We start from the raw sequence: 23129 nt of genomic DNA, 5'->3' as shown, positions 1-23129 counted from the left end.
AAAACGAGATGGTACATCTCAAGGGGTTTATCCTAATAAAGAATTTCAATACATATAATATATTACAGCCAGGTGCACATGGTTTGCATCAGTCATGTACCGTCAATGTGTAATATTTCAGTGGCTAATAAGGTATATATAATCACCAACCTTTAAGTCTAGTGTAATAGTGTAATAAGAAACGTTTTTCTTATTTCCTGAAATATTGTCATTTTGAAAATTGGAGAAGATTTTTTATTTTTTTTTGCAATGGTAATGGTACATATGGATTTGTACAGCTAATATAATTATTACATAATTTGGGGTGTTTTATTGTAAGGTTACAAAGACTATACTTACATGATGCTTTTCTGAAATATGTTTGTGAGAATGTCAACATAGAGTATATGATCAAAAATTCTTGAGATAGCATATAATAATAATAAATGAACTGAAATTTTAGTGCATAAAAACTATTCCATACTTTGTAGTTTGAGTGCAGCCAGTCCACATACTCAAGACTTTCAGTTTGAGCAACTCAGTCAGAAATCCGCAATCACTTTGGAAGTGCGTGGTCACGTTTCGTTAAATAAATTAACTGGATCAAGAAGGAAAAAAGTGCCTTCAACACGCAGGAGCAATAAGCAAGCTCGTCCAAAGGGACACGAATGGCTTGCCCAAAATCTCCAGTATTAAGAGAGGAAGGAACAGAAAAGCAGACATTTCAGTTGAATCTTGCCTTGTGTGCGAACTGTTAAATGATATAATACGGATGAGCAGACACAAGAGCAGCAGTTGTATGAGAACGCAGGCTTAAATGCGCAGCAATAACAGCAACGTGCGCAGCGACGTGGAGCAGACCAGGGAACAGACACTCGCTCTCGACTGACGCGGGGTCAGATTTGCTGTGAGGGGCATTAACGGTCGGGCGCGTCGTCGGACATACTCACCAGCAATAGTCGACGAGATGCTGAGGGAGGACGGGAATGTAAACATGCTGCCAATACATCGGGTACAACATGGCCGCCGAACCGTGAACGCAGGCAGTTAACTGCAAGACAGCAAAAAAAAAAGAGCCAGGAACGTCTCAGTTAGACAGCCACGACGGCACACGTTTCTAGGATGAATCACTCTCAGAAATGTATTCCTTCAGAGAGAAACATCAAATGAACCACTTCCTCGTTGGATATCTGGGAGACAGAAAGAGAGCCGCGTTTAAAGGGAGTCACAGCGACAGGAACGACGCATAATGAAACCCGCAAGTTGGAAGGAAATTATCTGATCAACTTTTCACTTGGCGGGTGTTCCTCAGGATATCGCTTTGTGTACATTGTGCCCCGAAGTCTTTCATCTTCATAAATATTCAAACGCCTTTCACAGTTCATGCTAAACCCACAAACACGAGCCCAAGTTTCGGGAGAAGAATGGGTGAGTGCAATTAGTCACGGAAGGAACAATTCTTGCAATTATGCCGGTTATCGTTGCTCACCATGACAACAAATCATCAGAGCACTCATATTTATGCGTCACATTAAACATCAAATATCACACGTTGCTGGGGGTACTTTCTGCAACTCGATAATTAACGTGCCGCCGCTAGAACTTCGCCTTCTCAATTTTTGTAGTTTTTTTTTCTTTTTTTTTTTTTTTTAATAAGCAAAAACCATTTGATATTTCGGCGCAACCTGCGAGCGGGCTCCTCTGCGTGCTCCCTGTTTCTCATTGGCCGAGACTTGCCGGGGTTGCCGAGCCGCCGCGGAGCCAGGCGGAGGACTGGGCGGAGCTGGCGTTGTCGTGTTAGCACCTCGGCGTGCGGCCGGGAAATAGCGCACCTCATAGTGGCCCCGTTCGATTAGCGCTGTCTGCTCTTAGGCCAAGCTGTTTCTAATGAGACGCTCTGACAGGGAGCTGTCGGGGCGGCGGGAGGCCGCGACACTCGAAAATGAGCTGGCCCCCCGCGCGAGGGAGGGGGGCGAGGGCGGGGGGGGGAGCTCGCGCGGCTGCTGTCACCGCGATTCCGGGGCTCGGGGACATGACTGACGGGTCAAGGGAAGGTGGCTGAACCGCAAAACTCGTCCGGAGGGGGGGCCTTTTTGAGAGACGCGGTCCGAGCGCCGCGGCGGGCTCGGCAGCGAGGACAGGGAGCGGCATCGCTCGCGCTCACCGGCAGCTAATTCTTGAGCCAGAGGTGGCCGTGCAGGGGGCAAACCAGCCTGAGGTTAACAAGGCTGCTGCTTCTCCACGGTGCCTTTTCCTGCTAGTTTCTTGAGGATGTTTTTTTCCATGAAGAAAAATGAATGTCCTCCAGTCCAGCTGTGTTCATGGAGAACTGAGGCCGGCAAGACCCGTCTCAGACACCGAACTGAGTCAGCTAGAAATTAAATGCTTCACGAAACTAAATCTGTAATATTTCACTTTCTGAACACATGCAGAAGCATTTCCATTTGTTCTTTTAAGTGCCGACACTGGGTGCAAACTCAACCCCTGCATTTCCTCTGGGCAGAGGCTGTCATGAGCACACGGGTACTCCATCGTGTGAATTTAATTTATTGAACTATATAGAGCAATCGTGTCAGTAGTTCTGCGGCACAGGAGGTCGACAGATATTAAATCCTTAAGGCTGATACTGATGCTGATGTTGAAGTGAGCAGGAAGGCCAATCGCTCGACATTGGCTGATTATACAGTACGTATATCCCCCCAGAACCTGCGGTGAAAACACCAGGTGTAACAGCATGAAACCCCCCCCCCCCCCAAAAAAAAATTTAAAAAAATAATGAGAATTCACACCAAATATTGCACTAAAATGGTTCCAGATGGAAAAAAAATGTTAAATGATATCTTGTATGAGACAAATTTGTCTTGAACAAAAGGGGTACATGACTTCCCCTGCTGATAGTGACTACAGAAACTGAATAGGTAGGAAAATAATGCAGAGAAGAAAAGGTTCAATTAAATTAATATCAATACAAATTTTCTTAACGCATAAAAAAGTTGGACAGTAGTCCCAGCTTATCTTGCTTACAGGAGCTGGTATGCAAACTTAAATAACCAACAATGCTTTATCACAATGCATACAGATGACTAATATCTAATATTTAGTTACACTAAAACTTGACAGACTGACAATGAAACTGGTGAACAACGTGGTTGTGACACATATGCCATATAATGGCTATGTATCTATATTTTATATTTCTTTTTTTATAATTATGACCAGTATGGGAAATGAAAAGGTAAAAAAATGTTTTGTGAAAAAATTAGCTTACCAACAGATGACATCACATGTATAGGAAGACTGTTGCTATTATTTACAACATTAGCTGACATCTGAACTTGAAACTAATATATCTGAACTTGATGAATATTAGTCAAAAACAGGTAGTGGGCTGCTAATTTAAAATAAAACTAAGGGGACACTTCAAAGATTAAGAACTGTAGCATAGTCATGAACATTTCAAAGGCTGCAGAGCACTGGGATATAGACAGAATCAAGTAGTCTTCACAAACTTCATTAGGTCTGTTCATAAACTTGAATTCAAAGGACAACCTCCAGCAGAACATGACAGTAAGATTGGTAGTCTGGGGTAAAAGATGCCAGTGCTGGGGGGTTCAGACTTCCCATGTGTCCACCTCATGTGCACTATCTGGTAAAAAAAAAACAATTGGCTGTCGTTAAATGTTAGTAATGCTCCTATCCCACAGTGCACTTATCATCGACTGGCCAGCTCTCAGGCTGAGTGCACTCCCTCTCTATAAACCTTGTCCCACCACGAATGGGAAAGCAGACATTCCAGGCATGTTTAAAAGCTGCGTGTTGCCATAAACAGCGCAGTATTCCCTTATATTGTGGAGGGAACGCGGACATGACAAAACAGTCACGAGGAACAACCTGAAATTAAAGACTGCAGAAATCCACAGAGGGCAGCAGTGAGGGTGTTAAGGGCTTCTGCCAACACGCTAGCAGTCGTGGGTTGTCCGGATGAGCAGCCAAACATGACCCGGAGTGTTCAGGTGTGCCTGTGTGTGTCCGAGCGTGTCGTGATACATCCAGGCGAGCCTGGGCAAGCCCGGGCATGTCCACGACCGAAGCGGGGTAAGGTAAGGCCGTTCTGTAACCCAGAACAGAGAGACGACCACTGCCGGATGTCCGATTGGTGACAGGGCCTGAAGCAGGAGCAACAGGGTCTCTACAGCTAGCGTGTAGATGAATACCACCCCAGCCCACCACCTGCACACATTATAGCATATTCTGAAGCCAACCATAGGGCTTCCATATGTCTTCTGATTCTGAACTTCACATTATAAATTACACATGGTATATATTATACATATGCATATATTGTTCATGTTTTCTGTCATACAGAATTTCTGCACTTGTTCTTTTTTGTACATTTCTTGCTTGTATCTGTATCGCTTCTTGGTGCTTCTTTTGACAGGCTGTCATATGTGACCCCTTATGATCAGCATTTCCCAATCTCCTTTCCTGTATGGCTTCCGGGAGTCACCTGGTCGTTCTGGTAAAACCTTTATGCAGCGTGATGAAGTCTGTGGACGAAACACGTCACTGACAGCACCGTTTTCTTTGTGGCCCGTAGGTCATTTCCCAGCACACTTTAACAGTTTGTACACTCCAGTTTAAAAATACAGTTTTCTAAAAAAATTTTAGAAAGGTTTGCTCTCCTTTATCTTTCTTGGTTCTCAGACCACTAATGCATCGTGATGCATCCTCCGTACTAAAGTACACAACGGCCAAATTTTCAACGCGGAATTTTACGTTCACACTTGATCTACCGCGCGGAGTTGAATACTCTCCGTACTTCCCCTGCTTTCAGCTTAGCCGAGGGGGGGAAAAAAAAGACAGAAAACAAAAACTGCTTCTCGAGTGCTGTGCAGTCAGGCCAGCGAGTTTGTTAGAAACACCCTAAAGCTTGCTCCACTTACGGCCCCTACTCAGACAGCCAAAATCAATACACATTAACAGGTTAAAGAAACTGGGCGGCTTTCTCGTTTGATGCACCACATTTCAATGATATTGACAAAGATTCTCCTATTATGCTTCTCACAGAGACAGGAGCCTTGAGTCACGTCTTGCCGCATTGATGGAGAGAGGCGGATAGCACTTTGGAGCCCGCACTTTAATTTCGACGCGTCTGATGGGACTCGAGTAACATTCTTCCCTCCATCAGGGGAACAAATGACAGCTCGGCGAGGAGGGTGAAGAGACGGACGCATTCACCCGAAATATGACAGAAACAAAACTTTTTTTTTTTGAGAGGGGGCGCAGGCAGGGAATGTGCTCGGCACACACACAGAAGGAAGGAAAAAGAAAAAAAACAACATTAATGGACCTGGCAGTCATGTGGGATGATGCAAAATGAGAGATTTAATAAAAGAGCATGCGTCCACTGAAAACAAGAACAGGAAAATGCTCGCTGGAACTGCACAGAGAATGGAAATCATTTTTATACCACAGATTAAAAGCTTTTATGTGTAATCAGAATCGACCGGTTTCCATCATGACCGTACAAAAATAAAATCCTTAGTTACAATCACGCATCAGCAAGCTGATCTTAAAGCACCTGGCTGCACGTTGTGGATCAGGATGCTGATAGTCAAGCAACCAATCACGAGCTGTGGGATGGAGTACTGATCATTAAACGCCCAATCAAATTCAGTAGAATGCTGGGTTGCTGATATTCAAGCACCCAATCAAAAGCTGTGAACCTTTGACACAAATCACCCAGCAACCAACCAGCACCCCGTGACACACAGACAGAGATGAGAGAAGAGGAGGTTCTACTTACAGTGCTTAGTTTGCTACAGCAGATGAGGATTCGACGTTCATAAAGCATACTAGCATACAGATGAAGCATGTTATTGACATCTACCGCTACAAAATATTCTGTTAGGTTTCTCTGCAAAGGAACAAAGAAAAAGAGGCAGAAGTCAGTGGTGAGCACGGTGAAGACATCTATGAACATCAATAATGCATAAGCACATTCACACCAATGCAGAGGCACTATCTGACAGGTTAATTTCAAGGGCCAGCAAGCAAGAGAGAGTAACAAATTCCGTTTTACTGTGCAAACTTTATTTACTTTTCATTTAATTGATTATCTTTTTAGGGAGGAGCTAAAAGTAAGTTTTACAGCAAACAGCCCCCCCTACAGTGGAATGGGAGTAACACACCATTGTAGTTCAGAGACTTGGAACATTAGGCAACACCTTCCCGATCTAAAGCTGCAACGCTATTGAGAAGCCTGAATTTATGATACTAGGTGTGCTTGCCTGTGTGTGTGCGTGTGTGCTTGCATACGTGTGCATGTATGTGTGTGTGTGGTGGCAGACACGGATGCCAATCCTGCAGTTCTGCATCTCAACACGTCACTTATGCCCACCCGAGCATGAGCACGCACACGCGTGTGACCAATAGCAGCAGAGCTGCCGCAGCTTTCTGATCTGAAAAGCACAGTCAGTTTAAGACCTTTAAGAGAGGACGCAAAGAGCACCTCTCTCTCCGTGCGCGTGTCTCCGTCTCCGCAACAGCTCCAGAGCTTTTACCGCGCCGCGCGGCGAAACACGCGCTCCAGCCCGAGCGCGCTCAGAAGCGCGAAGCCCCGCGACCCGCCGGCTGGTTTCATTTCCCTGCCGGGGATCGGAAATAAAGGGGGCCGCCATCGATTCCGCCGACTTCAGTCGTTTACCCTCGCGGCGCCGACAGAGGGAAAGCTGAGCAGCGGAAGCGGCCGGCCGCGTTTCATGCAGACGACCCCGTGCGCGCGGTGAAAGGAGGGCGGGGCCTCCCCGCTCTGACCGCGTCCCCCTGACGCCGAGACGCTCTTTGGTGCGCGTCTGCGCTGCTTTCACAACCTCCATCAATACTGCCGCACGGTGTGGGGCGGGGGGGAGCTGGGGGGGGGGGGGGGGGGGGGGCGGGAGGGGGGGAGCTGGGGGGTTGGGGGGTGGCACTCACGTTTTCTGGTATGCTGGGCAGTTCTCTGATGTCAGGCACAGTGAAATAGGAATGCTGAGGAGAAGAGAAAAAAAGGAAAGTCATTTAAACTACACGGGTCTTGTCTGAAGCATTTCCTGCAGGTGCTTACTTTAGATGCCCTAAAGTCCATATTATCACATCCTGAAGCCCGTCCCATCGCTCCTGCACTGAGCGGACGGACTCCGGGTACGATAAGACGGGCTGATGACTGACTCGAGCTCGTTCCGTTGCCTTGCTGCTGCAAACGGTGCACAATGGATGACGTGACGTGCACACTTGCTCCCGTCCCACAGACACCTGGGGCACGGGGCGAGGCACAGAGCGCGGAGACAAAGCCCTCCCTCAGCACAGCTCTGATATCCTCGTCCCGCTCGGCTGCCCGTGAAATGTGTGTGTGTGTGGAGGGGTTGGGGGGGGGTGGGGGAAGGGGGTGAGGGATAGACCTGAAGCATTCCTTTAAACCATCGATACGAAGAAACAGCTGAAAATATCCCGTCGTGCCTAAGAACCCCAGAGAGGCGCTGGCCTCTGGGGTCAGACGGGTATGCCGCCCCCCCCCCCCCACCACCCCCCACCCCCCCACCGAACCGCGGCGGGTCATCCGCTGAGCCCGCCGCTGACCCGGCGGGAGCCCACAGCCGCTACCTGTCCGCCGGCATTAGGGCGGCCGGCGGTGAGGATAAGCCCCTCACACTGAGCGGGCGGCGGGGTGCGGTGGCCCCCGCAGAGGAGACGTCCAACACCGGCCCGCTTGTGGGCCCCCAGATACTCACCATACCTCACATTATAAACCAGGACGAGGGAGAGCAGGGGGTTGGGGGGGTTGGTTACAACACACCTTTGTCCTATTAAATATTACTAAGCCTACACACCCCCCCACCAAAGAACAAAAATCTATATACAACACCACAAGGCTTTCTCATGCCAAATGGCGGGAGCTTAGCAGGACTGGCTAGCAGGAAGGTTCTTGAAAATTGTTTTGATGGGACAGTAGGGGGCACTCTTCACTCTGGATTACTTCAAACCAGTATCTCAGTACAGTTACAAGAGGCACTGATCTGTAGGAGGCTCCATCTTTTGTACGATATGTTAAAACTCACTGTAGTCATGAAAGGTCACAGTCAGTGAAAGTATTAACCCTAGTGTCTGGAGATTATAACAAAGCACGAATAACTTCTAAATAATGTCCAAAGAACAAATCACAGAAGGATATCATTTTGTCTTATCCTTTTTGCAAAACATCAATCATGTTGAAATTCAATATGGGGGATTTTGAGGCAAGGTTTTTTTCTGTGAGAGGAAAGGAATCCACATACCTAATCTCATGACTCAAAGAGTCAAAGAGGTCCAGATTTCTATACATCAATATTTTGTATTTTCAACTGTCTGCTATAGCACCACCATGTGGCCATTTGGCACCATACACATTGTTAAATCCCAACACATATTACGGTCCTCTATAAAAGTGCTAAGGTTAGAGAGTTTTATATGGTCTTTGTGGAATATATATTTTTACTCAACATCAAGTGTTGGGGAAAAAAAATCTGCAGTTATAATAAGGCTCCACAAATATAAAGAACATAAAAAAAACAAAAAAGAAAGACAATCTCCTTCACAGTGGGGAATGGCATGGGGAGGACTGGATGGAGAGATGGAGTGACAGAGGGGTGGAGGGGTGATGAGCTGAAGAGAACTCTCACCACACTAAGATGAACAGGCACGCCTGGCTCAGGGACGGGAAGTGTATGCAGTCTTTCCAGCAGCTCCTTCCACTGGCTGTCCTGAAATACACACACACACACACACACACACACACACACACACACAGGCGTCACAGGCATTCCTCGGGGAGACCCGCGGTGTACGTGTTGCACGGAAACCGCGGCCACTTGCGTCAGTCACGGGAGAAATAACCAGGAGAGAGCAGGGGAAGAGGATTTGAAATCTGCCTCCTAATCAAAGATCCCCAATTACAGAGCCTAAGACTCACCCAGGAAAGAGCATCACTGCTTCACAGGATTAAAAGCTTAAAGGACAAAACTCATCTCTTTCTGTTAATTACTCTGCAGAACCTTTTTTTAAATCAAAAAGTCCTTTGATTTATATTCACGATATGAAAGATTTATATACTGAGAGCTTTACGTTTTACTCGACCGGAGCTCTCTCAAGGACTGGCTTATCTCATCGCCACATGAAACACAAGAACCATCCGGAATATTTCTCCACAATCCTCACCACACACTGTTATATACCAGGAATCTGCCTTGCCATGCCTTGCTTCCAAACTGATACCTGTAATGGTGTACGGACAGGGGAGAAGGTGTGGTAATGTTAGGCGGTAATAACAAGTCCTGGGCCAGTTCACCTGCACCCATTAGTCTCACAACGCACACCGTGAGCCAGAGGGCACACCCACACCCAGCGAACTAAGGAAATTACCTCACATACGAAGCCGTTCATGACACGCTGCCTACTTTTCCCAAAAAAAAAAAGAAAGAGGAAGATGTCGGACGTGACTCTTGGCAGCGAGCGTCTTCCAGGTTAAGGGGAGGGCGACGTCTGTCAGGAGCTGACAGGGCTGACAGCGCCTCGGTGGCACACCACAGTTAAATATTAAAATGGTGGGGGGGCGCGAGGCGGGAGGGAGCGCGCCGGACAGCCGGGCGTGCGAGCCTGACGGGGGCAGGGGGTAACTCGTCCGGGTCAGACAGCCCCCGGCCGACCATAATGACCAGGGCTTCACCGCACCAGGGCTGTACCGCCGCGCGGGGCACGCCGCCGCCGCGGTCACATGACCTGCCATGTCACAGCGCTCGAGCGCTCCGGCTGAGGAGAAGCCAGTCAGAGCAAAACGAATGAAGCTTAATGCGCTTCTGATGGCTAAAGAGCTATATTGAGGTACTCAGAGAGCGGGGTCACGCACATAATGCACTGTGCAGGCCATCGACATACTGTACCGTACAGCGTGGAAAGCTCACCAGCTTAGACCTGCTCCAACAAAACATTTCCATTAATATCCATAGCTATTAAATACACACTGTAAAGGGTTGTGCAGTTTTTAACCAATTCACAACCCCAATTTCCTTTTTCTATTCAAATGTGGAGTAGCCGAGTGTGTTCTCTACCCCAGAGCAGATGCTGGAAACCTCTGCTCATTTTCGCTCTCTGGTCCGCTTGCTGAGCCTCAGAGTCGTTGCCTCAGAGGACTGAACCTCATGAGCAGACGGGGGCAAGCAGAGCTTACAGCAGTTTTCAATAACCACTAAACGCGGTCCACGCTGCTGCTCACGCCACACAGCACTAACTCCCGCCGGTCAACTTCCTAACAGTCCGAGGACAGCGGGGACGCAGCGGCAGCGGTGATGCAGCAGATTCGGCTTCGCCAGCGCATGTCAGAGCTGACCCGGTAAACGCTGCTAATGGGATGCGATCCGACGGTAATTTGGATAAACAGCGGCTCGCGCTTCTTTGCGGGGCCGTTTCCAGATAATTGACCGTCTTAAACTGGAACGCACCCGGCGCTGAGCCCGGAGGCCCGCCTTCGGCCCAAAACATCAACACACGACCGAATTCTTCCCCCCCCCAATGCGCGGGATCCATAATTTCCGCGCGCGGTCTGAATAATGCATCTTAATGAGTCCCCGTCAGCAAAAAAGCCAAACGGGCGCGGTGACTCAGACCTTCCCGCTGGTTTCGCAGGGACCAAACCGGACGGGGAGAATCGGCCCGTCGAGTGGAGAGTTTGTTTGGTCCGGAGCTGCGAGACCAAGCTCCGCGTGGTTCCATGTCTGGATGTCGAGCCGTACTGACCTGGCCTTTGGTGGTGTAATCGGCGAGGACGTTGAGGAGCTTGTAGAACACTTCAAACCAGGGGAGATAGCTGGGGGAAGAGAGACAGCAGAAGTCAAGCCAACGCATCCCATACCGCCAGAGAGAACACAGTTAATCTCTGCTCTAGTAACAGTGGGGAAAAGACAACCAGAGATGACCCTCTAACCATATACAAGCAGAAGTTTAGAGCAGACTGGAAAAGACCACTGTACACATAGCACACCCCCCCTTCGCTCTTAAATGCCACAGATAATAACCGGTGAATTAAATCACATCAGAGGAAATGATCTACAAAGAAGCATTGCAGTGTTCCACCACTCAGTCTCTCCCAAAAAATGATAAAACAGATTCTCCCTTTGCAATCAGTGACATTCTTCAAATTCAAGTGCGTAAACGACTCCATCATGATTCAGATTGAACTATGAATTAAAATCCATTATTACAGCTCAGGGCCATGGGGAAAATAGAAAGCTCTAAAGGAAAAGGCCAGACGCCAGACAAAATAAGGGCATTTCAGAAAACAAAACACAAAGCAAAACATGATGGAGGCACATAAGGAGTCTGGAGTGGTGGAAGAGATGCAGCAATGCTGAACGAGAGATTCAGCGGTCGCCACCGACGAGTTCTCCGGGCCAATAGGGATTCAAAATAACGCCACTCAGAAACACAAAGGGGTAGGGGCAGGGGCTGGGTGGGCCACGGCTAGATGGGCAGGGGCAGGGGTAGGTGTAGGGGCAGGGGTAGAGGTAGGTGTAGGGGTAGGGGCAGGGGCTGGGTGGGCCAGGGCTAGATGGGCAGGGGTAGGGGTAGGTATAGAGGTAGGGGCAGGGGAAGGGGTAGGGGCAGGGGATGGGTGGGCCAGGGCTAGATGGGTAGGGGCAGGGGTAGGGGCGGGGGCTGGGTGGGCCAGGGCTAGATGGGCAGGGGTAGGTGTAGAGGTAGGGGCAGGGGCAGGGCAGAGAGAGGGAGAGGGAGAGAGGGCAGCCTGACCACGGTCGAAACGCTGCGTCTGCCCAACCCGCTGCTGCCGCCTCAGAATTCAGACTAATTAAAACATCTCACAGAGAGACACTGCCTGGCACCCGGTGCTTACACACACAGCACGATGGAAAAGAGAGAGAGAGAGAGAGAGAGAGTGTGTGTGTGAGAGAGAGAGAGAGAGAGAGAGAGACAGAGAGTGTGTGTGTGTGTGTGAGAGAGAGAGAGAGAGAGAGAAACAGAGAGAGAGAGTGTGTGTGAGAGAGTGAGAGAAAGAGAGAGAGAGGAAAAAAACAAGGAGCTGTTCTTCATGTGGAAATATCACAGTCCTCTCATTACGGAGACAGCTTTAATTTGGAGCGTCTCGTCGGGCTCTTTGAGAGAGGCGGCTATATTTACATTTAAAGAGATTGGAAGTGGCTGACGGTGGCTACCTTTCTCCTTTAATTGCAGCCCTCGCTCGGCCATGAACACCGCGGCTCAATCGTGGCATGCTCATTACCAGACACAAGATAACACAAAGCTCCCCCCCCCCCCCACACCAACCCCACACCCCCCCCCCCCCCGCCCTGTCTCCCCGCCGCGGAGAGGCGGAGCCGCGGCTATCCGGCTTAGGAGAACCCGCGGCGGCGGGAGGATGCAAACAATCCAGGAGGATTAGGCGCTAATCCCGCTCTCTCACCTCCATCCGGCTAATATTTACCGCAAGAGTCAGTGAAACAAAAAAAAAGAAGAAAAGAAGGGAGCTCGCGGTGGAGATGCAGGCGAGGCCCGGTAAATAATCCAGACAATAGAATTACGCGTTCCCTCTTTCAAGACTCCCGAGTTCCCATGGCAAGGGGTTTTGAGTTAAGACGGCTACACAGACACGCCATTAGGCACGCGGGGATTAGGGTCTGATGCGCACGTTCACCTCAGGGACGCGTTCCTCGGATCTCAGAAAGGCGGCCTCGCGCGGCGTCGAATCAAACAGGCGGCAAACCTTTGAGCGAACTGCTCCGACCGGACGCCCGTCTCCGACGCTGCTCTCCAGCAAGCGCGCGCCGCGTCTGCAATCGGATCTGACGCGAGCGATAAAGGACGACTTTCGCACCCGAGGCTAAAAAACCTGCGTGATTTCCGGGAATGAGCGGAGACATGAACCGAGCGTAAAGGAGAGAGCTGCCGTGGTAAAGCTCCCTGCCGTTTTGCTTCTGTTGAAGGGTGGATTTGGGGGGCCTAGCGCTGAGCGCCTCTCTCTGGAGACGGCGGAAGCCCCTCTCCCGCGGCGGCGCTCTACGGCCGGGGCCACGCCGCCGCCCTGTGCGGTGAAACCGGAGCCGGCCTGTAGCTCTCTTCTAAGAGCACCCCCCACCCCCGCCCCCCCACGTCCCAATAGGGCCGTTTGCCCTTGTGATCCTGTCACGGCACTGACAGCGCTTCCGCTAGACAGAGTGGGGGGGGTGTGGGGGGTGGGAGGGGGGGGCGCGCCGACAGCCACACCCCACCTGCACGATGTCTTTCAGCGGCCGGGGGCTCAAAAGGACACACAACTTACCAGGGACACACACGGAGGCAACACAGGAAATCCAGTGTACAATACACACAGGAAAGACCCTCTAGAACACATCGCACTGAAATGCACTGTAGAATTCAGTGAGTGCTGAAAATGCGTGTTATGTAGAACACACAGGAAATGTACTGTAGAACACAAGAGATGCGCAACAGAGCAAACAGGAACTTCAATGTAGAATAGACAAGACAGAGGACACAGGAAATGCAAAGCAGTGTCATTTATGATTGGTCATATTTTCAATTGTTCCCTGCAACATAAAAAAAATGTTTTTGTTGTTTTTTTTCTCCATATTATATGGATATGAGGTTTCAAATCTATATGTTAAGTTAGACATTAATACAATCTCAAGATGTCTCCTATCTGGTTCATAAACCATGGCATGCATACTTCTTAAAATAGTCAGACTTATGAGTTTACTAGTTTAATACAGGTGTAGATTGTGTTGTGAACACACAATGATCAGAGACAAAATGCATAAGACAAATACAAGATAGATATCACAGAAATGATCCACAGAGCCCGCAAGCAGTACAAACTGAATGCATGGATTTCACACAGAATGCAACAAAGGCAGACACAACCACAGACACAAACGGCATAGAGACATGAAACAGGCACAGCGAACTCAAGAACTCAACACGGAGCAGACAGACATCACAGACACACAAACACACACACAGGCGTACACACACGCGCACACACACACACACACACACACACATACGCACACACACAGAACTCCAAGGGGGGCTGGAAACACACTTTGCTGTGTCAGAGGAGACAGGTGCCAGGTGGAGGTTTGTTTACGCAGACCTAAACCCGCAGTGGAGAAACTTGAGAAACACCTGTTCCTCAACACCACTTCTTCTGCCTGTGAGAGACGATCGGGGGCGAAACGGTCTATATTGGCATCATTAAAGGCTCACGGCAGCCTGTGCATTCTATAAGGCTTTTCAGCGCTCTGAATGATCTCATTTAAAGCATAGCCCCCCCCCCCTCGCCAACATCAGAAGCGTCGCTAGACTGGAGGAAGGTATTGAAAGGTTGACTCCAACCCATTCACTCAGCTGAGACAGCACAGGAGCTGCACTACTGTTACTGGGCCCAAGGGGATTCTGGGATATTTATGATATCACCCATATCCTGTGGTCTGACCAAGCTACTTTCCATTGAGTGGGACTCATCCACTGGCATCCCACAAGAAATTAAATACATTTTAAAACTGTGAATTATAAATTCTATATAAGAGCACACAATTACACGGCCCTAGGTGAAATCACACCGAACATGCACCCAAAATTACCTAATTTAAACAGACGTGTTACAAAATAAAACCATGATACAGGATTTTAAAAGTTCTACACACCCCAAAATGATCTTCTAACTCCAGACTGAGAATTCATTTCTCTTGTAACACATTGTTTTGGTCAAATTCACCACAGAATCCAAGATAATCTGTCCAGAAGCATCCCAGGCTGTCTACTGTCAGCCACTTGATGACAGAAAAGACTGAACATAGAGCTAGGGTAGTTTTATCTGCAGTCCCCAATGGATTAAAAAAGCATGCATCCAAGTGAAAGGCTTCACGCCACCCAAACCCAGCAAAGTGTTTTAAAACAGCCTTTTTTCTCCCCCTTTCGGACCTGGTCGAGTTACCCACTGAAAAATTCTAATAGAGTCGTAACCAAATGTGCTTTCAGAAAAGGCAGCTGATATAAAAGTCAGTTCGCAAAGTAATGCGGGCACTTCTGGGGGTTAACTTGCCCTTGAAAACAGCTACATTGAACGTGCTCTGGGAATGTGATAAATAAAGTATTAAAACCTCCCCGCTAAGTCATAAAGAAAGCCGGTGAGATACCTTGTTTCTGTGCGCCAGGCTCGCAGATTAAATGGCCGCACTAAATGTGGAAACAGTTACTCGTTTTACGCAAGCGTGCAGCTTTGAAATTTACGAGGAACCACCCTGTATGACTTCTACCTTTATACATATAAGTAAACAATAGCACCAAGATCATCTTTGCTTTAGCAAAAACGTTAACAAAGCAAATCATGCAAAATGATTATTTTTAGTTGGCTAAAATGATTAGCACAGAATTGCAGAAGAGCTGAGAGTGAGGAGAAGAATCGTGTTCCGTCAAACAGCAATTCGGCGCAGCAGCGCAAATAAAAACAGGAATGTCGTGGTGTTCGCCCCGCGCTTCCGTCCGAAAGAGGCGTGTCCTCGGACGCAGGGGGATGCCATTGGTCAGGCTCACAAGCAGCAGGCTCCATCACGCTGTTCTGGCGGTTTCTGCAGCAGCTCCTATATATAACAATGCAGCAGTTTTTGGAAACAAATCCTACAGCCAGACGCCTCATATCGCAAAAAAATATATAATTATTATTAAATGTGTATACGCAACCTCTGGAGCTCCTTCCCCCCCTTGTCCAGATATCAGCTTTTGGTCAATTTGGAAAAACACATCTGTTTTGCAATATTTAATGGGGAAAATATAAAAGGACCATTGCAGAGACCAGAGGTAAAGTGCTATTGAAAACTAATGGACTTATTTGAACTGAAACATCTGTTTATCATTTGTCCAGACACTTAAGAGTTTTTTGTTTTTTTCATTTGGTGAACAGCGGCACGTGTGTATCTTTATCTTAAAAAAAAAACTGTTTTAAATGTAAATAACAAAAGGAAGAAAAAAAAGTGCATTCTTCAAAGATGACCTTGGTGCTTTGTCATCCTGTTGGGCCAAAATTGCCAAGAGCCTTCTAAACATTTCCAGATATCTTAAAAAAAAAAAAAAAAGATGGCAAAAAATATGGGCTTTCTGTATAACAGACCAAACTCGAAATCTTCCAATGAAAAAATGAGCCTGTTTTTTTTTTACCGACATTGTTATGTGCAGCGGTCTTTAACCCTTAGGGTGATTGCTCCTAAGCCACAATGGAAAACGGCTTCCCTTCCACAGACGTGCGAAAGAATTGGGCTAATGTGGCTAAACTGAGGGGCAGAAATGGGGCAGGACAGGGGCAGGAGTGGGTCCTGAAGGCCCAAGAGGGGCAGGAAGGACAGGGGCAGGGGCACGGGAGGGGAGGGGAGGGGAGGGGCCTGCCAGACGGACAGCTCCGCGTGTCCACACAGCCGAGTCCGCTCACCCCGACACCTGGGACGCATAGCGCCTCCCCCCCCCCACCCCCCCACCCCGCACCCCCCCGGAGTCAGGCTATCGTCCAGATCCCCGTTTCAAAGCCGGCGACGGGGGCCGGGCTCTAAAACTTTATAAGCAGACGCTCAGTAGCACATGTCCTCTCGGCGGCGCGGCCGGTAGCGCTGCCGTGGATTTATGGCTTATGACACGCACGCATTTAATTTGTAACCCCACACTTCCCCTTCCTCCCGGAGCTCCTCAGAACTCGGGAGCGACTCTTGTTTTCGGGGGTCAGAGGTTAAACAAAGCAAGGGAAGCGCTCAACGGCTAAGTGGCCGAACGCAGAGAGCGCCGGCTGCGCCCGGCCCGGCCCGGCCCGGCCCGGCATGCCAACGGGCGGGGTGGGGGGGGGGGGGCAGCGGTCCCAGAAGACACGGCGGGTTCAAAGGTTTAGCTCCTGCTCTCGATGGGGGGGGGGGGGGGGGTTGGCCGGTTACAGACGGCCGTAAAAACAAAAAAAAGAAGAGGGGGGGGGGGGGGTGCATAGCATCCCACTGAATTTCACTTGGTTACATTTGGACTTTGGAACCTGGATCCCCTTACGCCCTCTCTCTCTCTCTCTCTCCAAGATGTCTCCCCCGGCCGCTGGGAGTGACAACTTTACGGCTACACGGGCAGTAAACCCCGGAGGCCGCGTCTCCAGCGCCGTGACACGGCCCAGCGGCTTCTCCGCTCCGACCCGACCTGTATAAACATATAAGTTTATTTAGTGTGAAAGTCCCACACCGCTTGGTGTTGGTCGCAGTGGGGAAAGTGGCCCCAGTAAAGCTCCAACCCGAGGCACGGTGGGGCCACAGACGGAGTTTTACAAGCTGGCGGCAACGCCCCGTTCCTGGGTTCCGGGAGCACAGCGTAGGTCCCTCGCCCGGAGCGCAGGGCGGGAGCGAGCGGACGCGGGTGAGGACACGCCCAACCCCAGGTACAGACACCGCGCTGCACCACCCCTCTGTCACTCACACAGTTTCTACACAGGGTGGCAGCGGTAAAAGCAAACTCTGACAGACATTACATCACCGACCATCCCTTACGCTGGGGCTGCCTCGACTAACCGCTTCCAAGAAGTGTGCACCGCAGAGACCGGTTCAGCTGGCAAGGGCGTTTTTCCAAATACAAAGAGCCGCCTTGTTTATATTTGAGCTTCGTGACAGGAAAGAAAAATCCGGAAAACGTATCCTCGCCGTGAAGGAATACTTGCAGGGCGGGCTGCGAGTAAAGTGACCGATGTGCGACCGCGACCGCAACCGCAGGGGAAGCGGGCGGTGAATCAGTGCGCGTTTCCTTAGCGTAGCCGCTCCTCGGTTTCAATAAAGCTCTGCGGCCGCGGCAGATGTGACCACAACGCAGGCCGCGGTCCAGGCAGCTGCGCCCCGTTCCCCTTCCGTCCAAAAACACCCAGCCGCTCGTCAGCAAAAGCCAAGTCCGAGCGACATCGCAGGAAACCCGGGGCTGACGACAGCAGCTAGCTCTCCTATGCTAATACAGCTTGCTATATAATAGTCCAGGCTATAGCCACCAGTCTGTGTCCATTAAGATGCAAGCAGCCGGCCTGTCCTGATCACCACACTGCGTTCAAATGCCACAGGTCTGTCAGGAGTCACAGGGCAGCTGAGAAGGTCCGGGCCTGGAATGTTCCATGACAACTAATACGTTTTTTTTTAATGTTTATCTGTTGTCATTGGTATTTATTTATTGTTGTTTATTGTATACTATGCTGCAGAACAAATTGCCCCAAGGGGGTAAGAAAGACTCTAACTAACTAACCAACTCCTAAGCTGGTGATTCTGTTACCCAAATCTCCAGGCCATAAGTACTCTTAGCCTTATACTTTTCCCTTTACATCACACACAACTCTTAGTCACCCAGCTAAGTAAAGGACATAGGCTCTTATAGGCTGCCTTAAATAGTTACGAACGTCCCTGTTCATTTATTCATTTGAAAGAAATTCAGGTTTAGTACCAGACATCAGTGCACCACCCGGGAACTGATGCTGCAGCCTTAAAATGCTCTGTATGAAACCACATCTTTTCACCCTGCAACACAGTCTGGCACTAACTCCATCTGAGCCAGGGCCATTTGCCAGGGCCAGTCAATCGAAACAATTACCAAAGATCCACACATTGGCCCATATTCTCGCACACCTATCACAGAGTGAACTTTTGAGGAGAAAAAAAAATCTATTTTATATTTTATATGTTTTCTTTTCTTTTTTTTTTTTTTTTTTTTTTTTGTTGCCCCACAGAACTCCCATAACACAACTTCCAGATCGCCTCCAATACTGAGAACGCAGCTGGAGTCGCGCAGGGACGCTTCCTCCAGGTGCTAACAGCCTGAATGCTCGCCTTTCATTGGTCTGCAGTTATCCTCCCCCCCATTTTACAACCCGCATTCAAGCTTTTGTGCTGAAGAAAGCCGGGTGAAGCAGGGGATATTTGTAAAGTGAGCGTGTCATTTGTGGTCACTCTTTGCTGTGAACACAAAAGCGCACAAAAGCGCTGTAAAAAGAAAAAAAACACACCTCTTCCTCGTGGCTCTATTGACATGGATCAATACACAACAACTGTATAGCCAAGGTTGACAGAAAATGTCTGATGCAGTGATGACTCCAACTGGCATATTGGTTTTACATTAAAATGAAGCAGTAGTAATAAGGACACCTATCGCACTGTTGCTGCTTACTGGGGTGAGGCTGCATCGAGGTGAGGCAGCCGAAGTGTACGTGCCTCTGTCATGACTCTGAACTCTAAGACAGTATTTTCTTCTGCATAATGACTCAGAAATACATACACAGATGCATACAATACATACAATTCTGTCACTAGGTTTCCAGTGGAGAAAGAGACACCAAGTGAGCCATGGTGATAATATCACTCCTTGTGTTTGGAAACCAGCAAGGGCTTTTGAGCGGGAAGCACACCTCATTACGTGTGAACTGACGATCCCTTGCTGCGGTTGGAAGGTAGGAATGAACGAGAAGCAACAAGCAGGACATAAATGCGTCAACAAGACTCCTAATTGCTAGGAAATGAAGGACTCTTCTGCAGGCTGGGGCGCTAGTGCTTCCAGATGCCCCGCTCCACCCTTTCCGACGCCCCTCCAAAAGCCCTTCGGAGGGGAAGTGATTAAATCGGGCGCGCGGAGTTAGGCCCGGGACGTGGCCACGCGCTCGAGCCAACGCGTCCACAGCCGCAGGCGCAGGGCGGCGGAGAGGGACGGACCTCGGCTTCACGTTTCCGCCGGCGTTCGTTCGGTTCGCTTCCGAGGTCGCGATCCCGGGCGGACGCCGCGTTAGCCGGCGCGCGGACGTAGCGCACCGCGGCGAGAAACAAAAGCCGGCGAACGCGGAACCTCGGGGTTTCCTCATTAAAAACGCGTCCGCGTCGCGCCGGACGAGCGCCGCCGTCTCCGCGGCGCGGACCGCACGCGGCCCACCCGCTCGCCGGCTCCAGCTCCGGGGCTCGAAGGCAGACGAAGCCCTGGCGTTGATTCCAGCGTGGGCCTGGGCTGCTAGCCGCTAGCCGCTATCCGCTAGCCCAATTACGGCTCGGAACGGCCCTTCCGGCAGGACGAGGCGGCCGAACTCCGGCGGGCGCTTTCAGGACTGACTCATTAAGCGGTAAATGCGGAGGGGCATAAATGTCAGGATCCATGACTTACTCCTGCTACCTGCTCTCAGTCGGGGGGGGGGCAGCGGCCGGAAGGCTCGGCACGGAAGCAGGCCGATTCAAAGGCAGCTTCCCCACAGAAGCAAAAAAGGAAACAAATGATTTACAGAACAGGAGTGGGGGGGGGGGTTTGAGGGGGCCCAGTGCCACCCCCCCCCCCCTTAAAACCATAGAATATGAATACCTTCGCATTACATATTACCAAAATAAGCAATCTTTTTTTTTTTTTTTCCATTCCGCCGGTTTACCCAATTGAGACCAGAGCTGGAAAAAAGAAACTTAAAGTCTTAACGTAAACAACTCACGCGCAATAATTAAGGGGCCAAATAAAGCTCGAAAAAAAGACTGAATGGGTTTTGGGAATAAAGAATGGAAACCCAAGTGGGTTCCTGCAACAGCCGCATGCTATTGTTTGCGGCTTTTCTCTGCGCCTCATCGAACGCTAATAAAAAAAAACAGGAGGACATGACTGCCGCCCTTTGTTCTCCTGTTCCATTTATCTCCATTGACAAGCTCTCATGTGGTGAGGGGCCTCAGCCCGGGGAAGTCCTTCCACTGTCAGTCAAGGATTTCCAACTCAAGTGGTTGCAGGTTTGATTCCCGGGTGGGGCATTGCCATGGCACCCACGGCGAGCAATGACTTCCGTAAATATCCTGTCATGGAAAATGCATAATATGAAAAATATGTTAGCTATGTAACTGTCCCTGGGAAGGGGTGTCGGTAAATAACGCACTTTAGAAGGTCCTGACTTCCCCTCGCCCCGCTCCGACACCAAAGGAGAGCTTCTTCAGTTCCGTGCCTCACGCCGGATGCGGGCGGGACAGGGTCTCTGCAGCACCCGTAAGTCACGTCCTGTTTTGTGACTGTCTTTATGGGCCATTGTTGCCCCAGATGGAAAGCGTTAGCGGGAAGGACCGCAGGTAAATCAGGGAGCTGCCGCGCGCTGCCAGGAGGCCAGAGCGCTAACTGGGAGCAGATTTGGCTAGCGGTGCCGCCCCCGACCGGACCCGTCGGAAGACAGAAAGCGCGGGAGAGGCGCTAGCCCAAAGAAGCACCGCTGGGGGAGGGTGTGGGAGGGGGGGGGGGAATTGCGTCAAGAACAGCGTCGTGCCCACCCTGCCCTGCCAGGAAGCCCACAAGGGGAAGGTCGCAGATCCAAAATGGCTCCTTTGCGGAGGGCTGCAGGTACTTCCTCGTGGCTGTTGCACAACAGAATTGAATGTCTAAACAGGACAACAGAAAGGGGGGGTGGGGGGGTAACTACAGCTTCTACAAAAATCTCTTTACCAAAATTAGCTTTAGACACCAAATTCATAAATAAACCAATAATCTAACTAGCAGATCTCAACAATGGCTAGATTTCCTGGATTTCAGCAAGTGTGTTTCTCACGGTGAAATACCAGGCTTTCTTTTCACTGTAATAGCAATGGCTAGCATGTGTACACACATATACAAAATGAAAATACACTTGGCTTGAAGGATAAACTCATAGTTGACGACATAGTGTAGTTTTAACACAGTGTAGTTTTAACGCCCCAGGTGAGGGGCGGTTGAGATGTCGGCGCGTACGAGGGCGGAGAGCTCCGGCGAGCGGCGGCGACGCTCCTCCGCGCGGCCGTGCGAACAGCGCGGGGAAGCGCTCAGCCGAGGGTGTAATCACAAATCATTCGCTTTAAATGGAAATCAAACAGAGCCGCGCCCGGCGCTTCCTCCCCGCGCCCAACCCCGTACACTTCCACTTAGCCTCCAGCGGGTTGCCATTATTGCAGATTGAGGGGGGAACTAATCTAATCTCCATTGATTCCTCCCAAATCGGAGCATGTACGCGTGAGCGGGTAATGCCCCGCGCTGGAGAGGCCACCGCTCTAATGACTCAGTGGCCATCGTGGAGGAGGAGGAGGGGGGGGGGGGGGGTGGGGTGGGCGTGGGATGGGGGGGTGGGGTTGAGGGGGGGGGTGGGGGGGACACACAAAGCCTCCAGAGGCCCCTGCCCCGCTCTAATCCCCACAGCTGCAGGAAAGAGAGGAACCCAGGACAGCCCCACCCCCACGGGTTCTCCAAAGACACCTGCCGAGATTGTCTGAGGACAACGGCCTAAGACAATTCACCTTTACCCCCCTCCTCTTCCCTCCTCCCTCCTCCCTCTCCCTCTCTCTCTCTCTCTCTCTCCCTCATTCTGTCTTGGCAGGGCAAGAGCATTACAGCAAGTCAGCCTAAGCAGTGAAGTCAGCCGTGATAACGCTCAGCTCTAATAAGCGTGATGGCGGCCGCTGGAAGGAACGGGCGTGCGACAGCAACGGAAACGCTCCCGATGCACTCCGGTCCCGGACGGGTTCTGAGAGACCTGTGCCGTTAGACGCCGTGACCGCGGCAGTAAAACCGCGAGCGCTGGCAGGCGTGCAGGAAGCGGAGACCCCCGGCTGTGGAAGGGGCTCGGGCGCGGGCGCTGCAGCGGGGGGGCGACTGTAAAATCAGCCCTGGCTCCGTTAGTGTCAAGAGCACTTGGAAAGAACACTAAATTTTTCGGCGTTACGATCCGGCCCACCGCCCCCTCTTTCTCCTAGAGGAGGAGGGGGACCCCGAGGTTGCTGGGGTACAGCGGGGGGGGGGCCTCGCTCATACTCTCCAAAGGGTTCCCCGGGGAGTCCGGAGGGCCGGGCCGGGCCGGAGGCGTGGGTGGGTGGGTTATGCGTTTTCGGCCGCTGCCCCGCGGACGGCGGCCCGCCCCGGACCGAAGCGGGGCCCGGCTTGTCCCCCGCGCTCCGCTGCCCTGCCAGTTGGCAAGCCTAAGCCAGGAAACTGTCAGTGCGGATTGAGCTGAGCCGAAGAAGCCCTGTTAAAGGAGTCTTGCTGGTTGAGGGCCCACCTCTCTTTCCAAAGCATGGGAAAAAGGCCTCCGCATTCCACAGATTTGAGCTGGCAACTTCCAC

At 50.5% G+C, this 23129-nt stretch overlaps 1 protein-coding gene across 1 annotated transcript in view; it reads right to left on the bottom strand.

The window, feature by feature from the left end:
- The window catches only part of dennd1a (DENN/MADD domain containing 1A), a 134757-nt gene that overhangs the window by 51986 nt on the left and 59642 nt on the right, over positions 1 to 23129 (bottom strand). Inside the window, exons 6-10 of the mRNA XM_035379310.1 lie at positions 10786 to 10855; positions 8676 to 8756; positions 6955 to 7008; positions 5786 to 5896; positions 930 to 1030 (exon numbers count right to left, since the gene is read on the bottom strand). Coding sequence (XP_035235201.1) covers positions 930 to 1030; positions 5786 to 5896; positions 6955 to 7008; positions 8676 to 8756; positions 10786 to 10855 — 417 coding nt within the window. The remainder of the gene's footprint in view (positions 1 to 929; positions 1031 to 5785; positions 5897 to 6954; positions 7009 to 8675; positions 8757 to 10785; positions 10856 to 23129) is intronic.

This window comes from Anguilla anguilla, chromosome 10, assembly GCF_013347855.1.
Source record: "Anguilla anguilla isolate fAngAng1 chromosome 10, fAngAng1.pri, whole genome shotgun sequence".
Lineage (NCBI taxonomy): Eukaryota > Metazoa > Chordata > Actinopteri > Anguilliformes > Anguillidae > Anguilla > Anguilla anguilla.
Note: the sequence above shows the minus strand (reverse complement) of the source record. Positions and strands in the feature narration are given on the sequence as shown.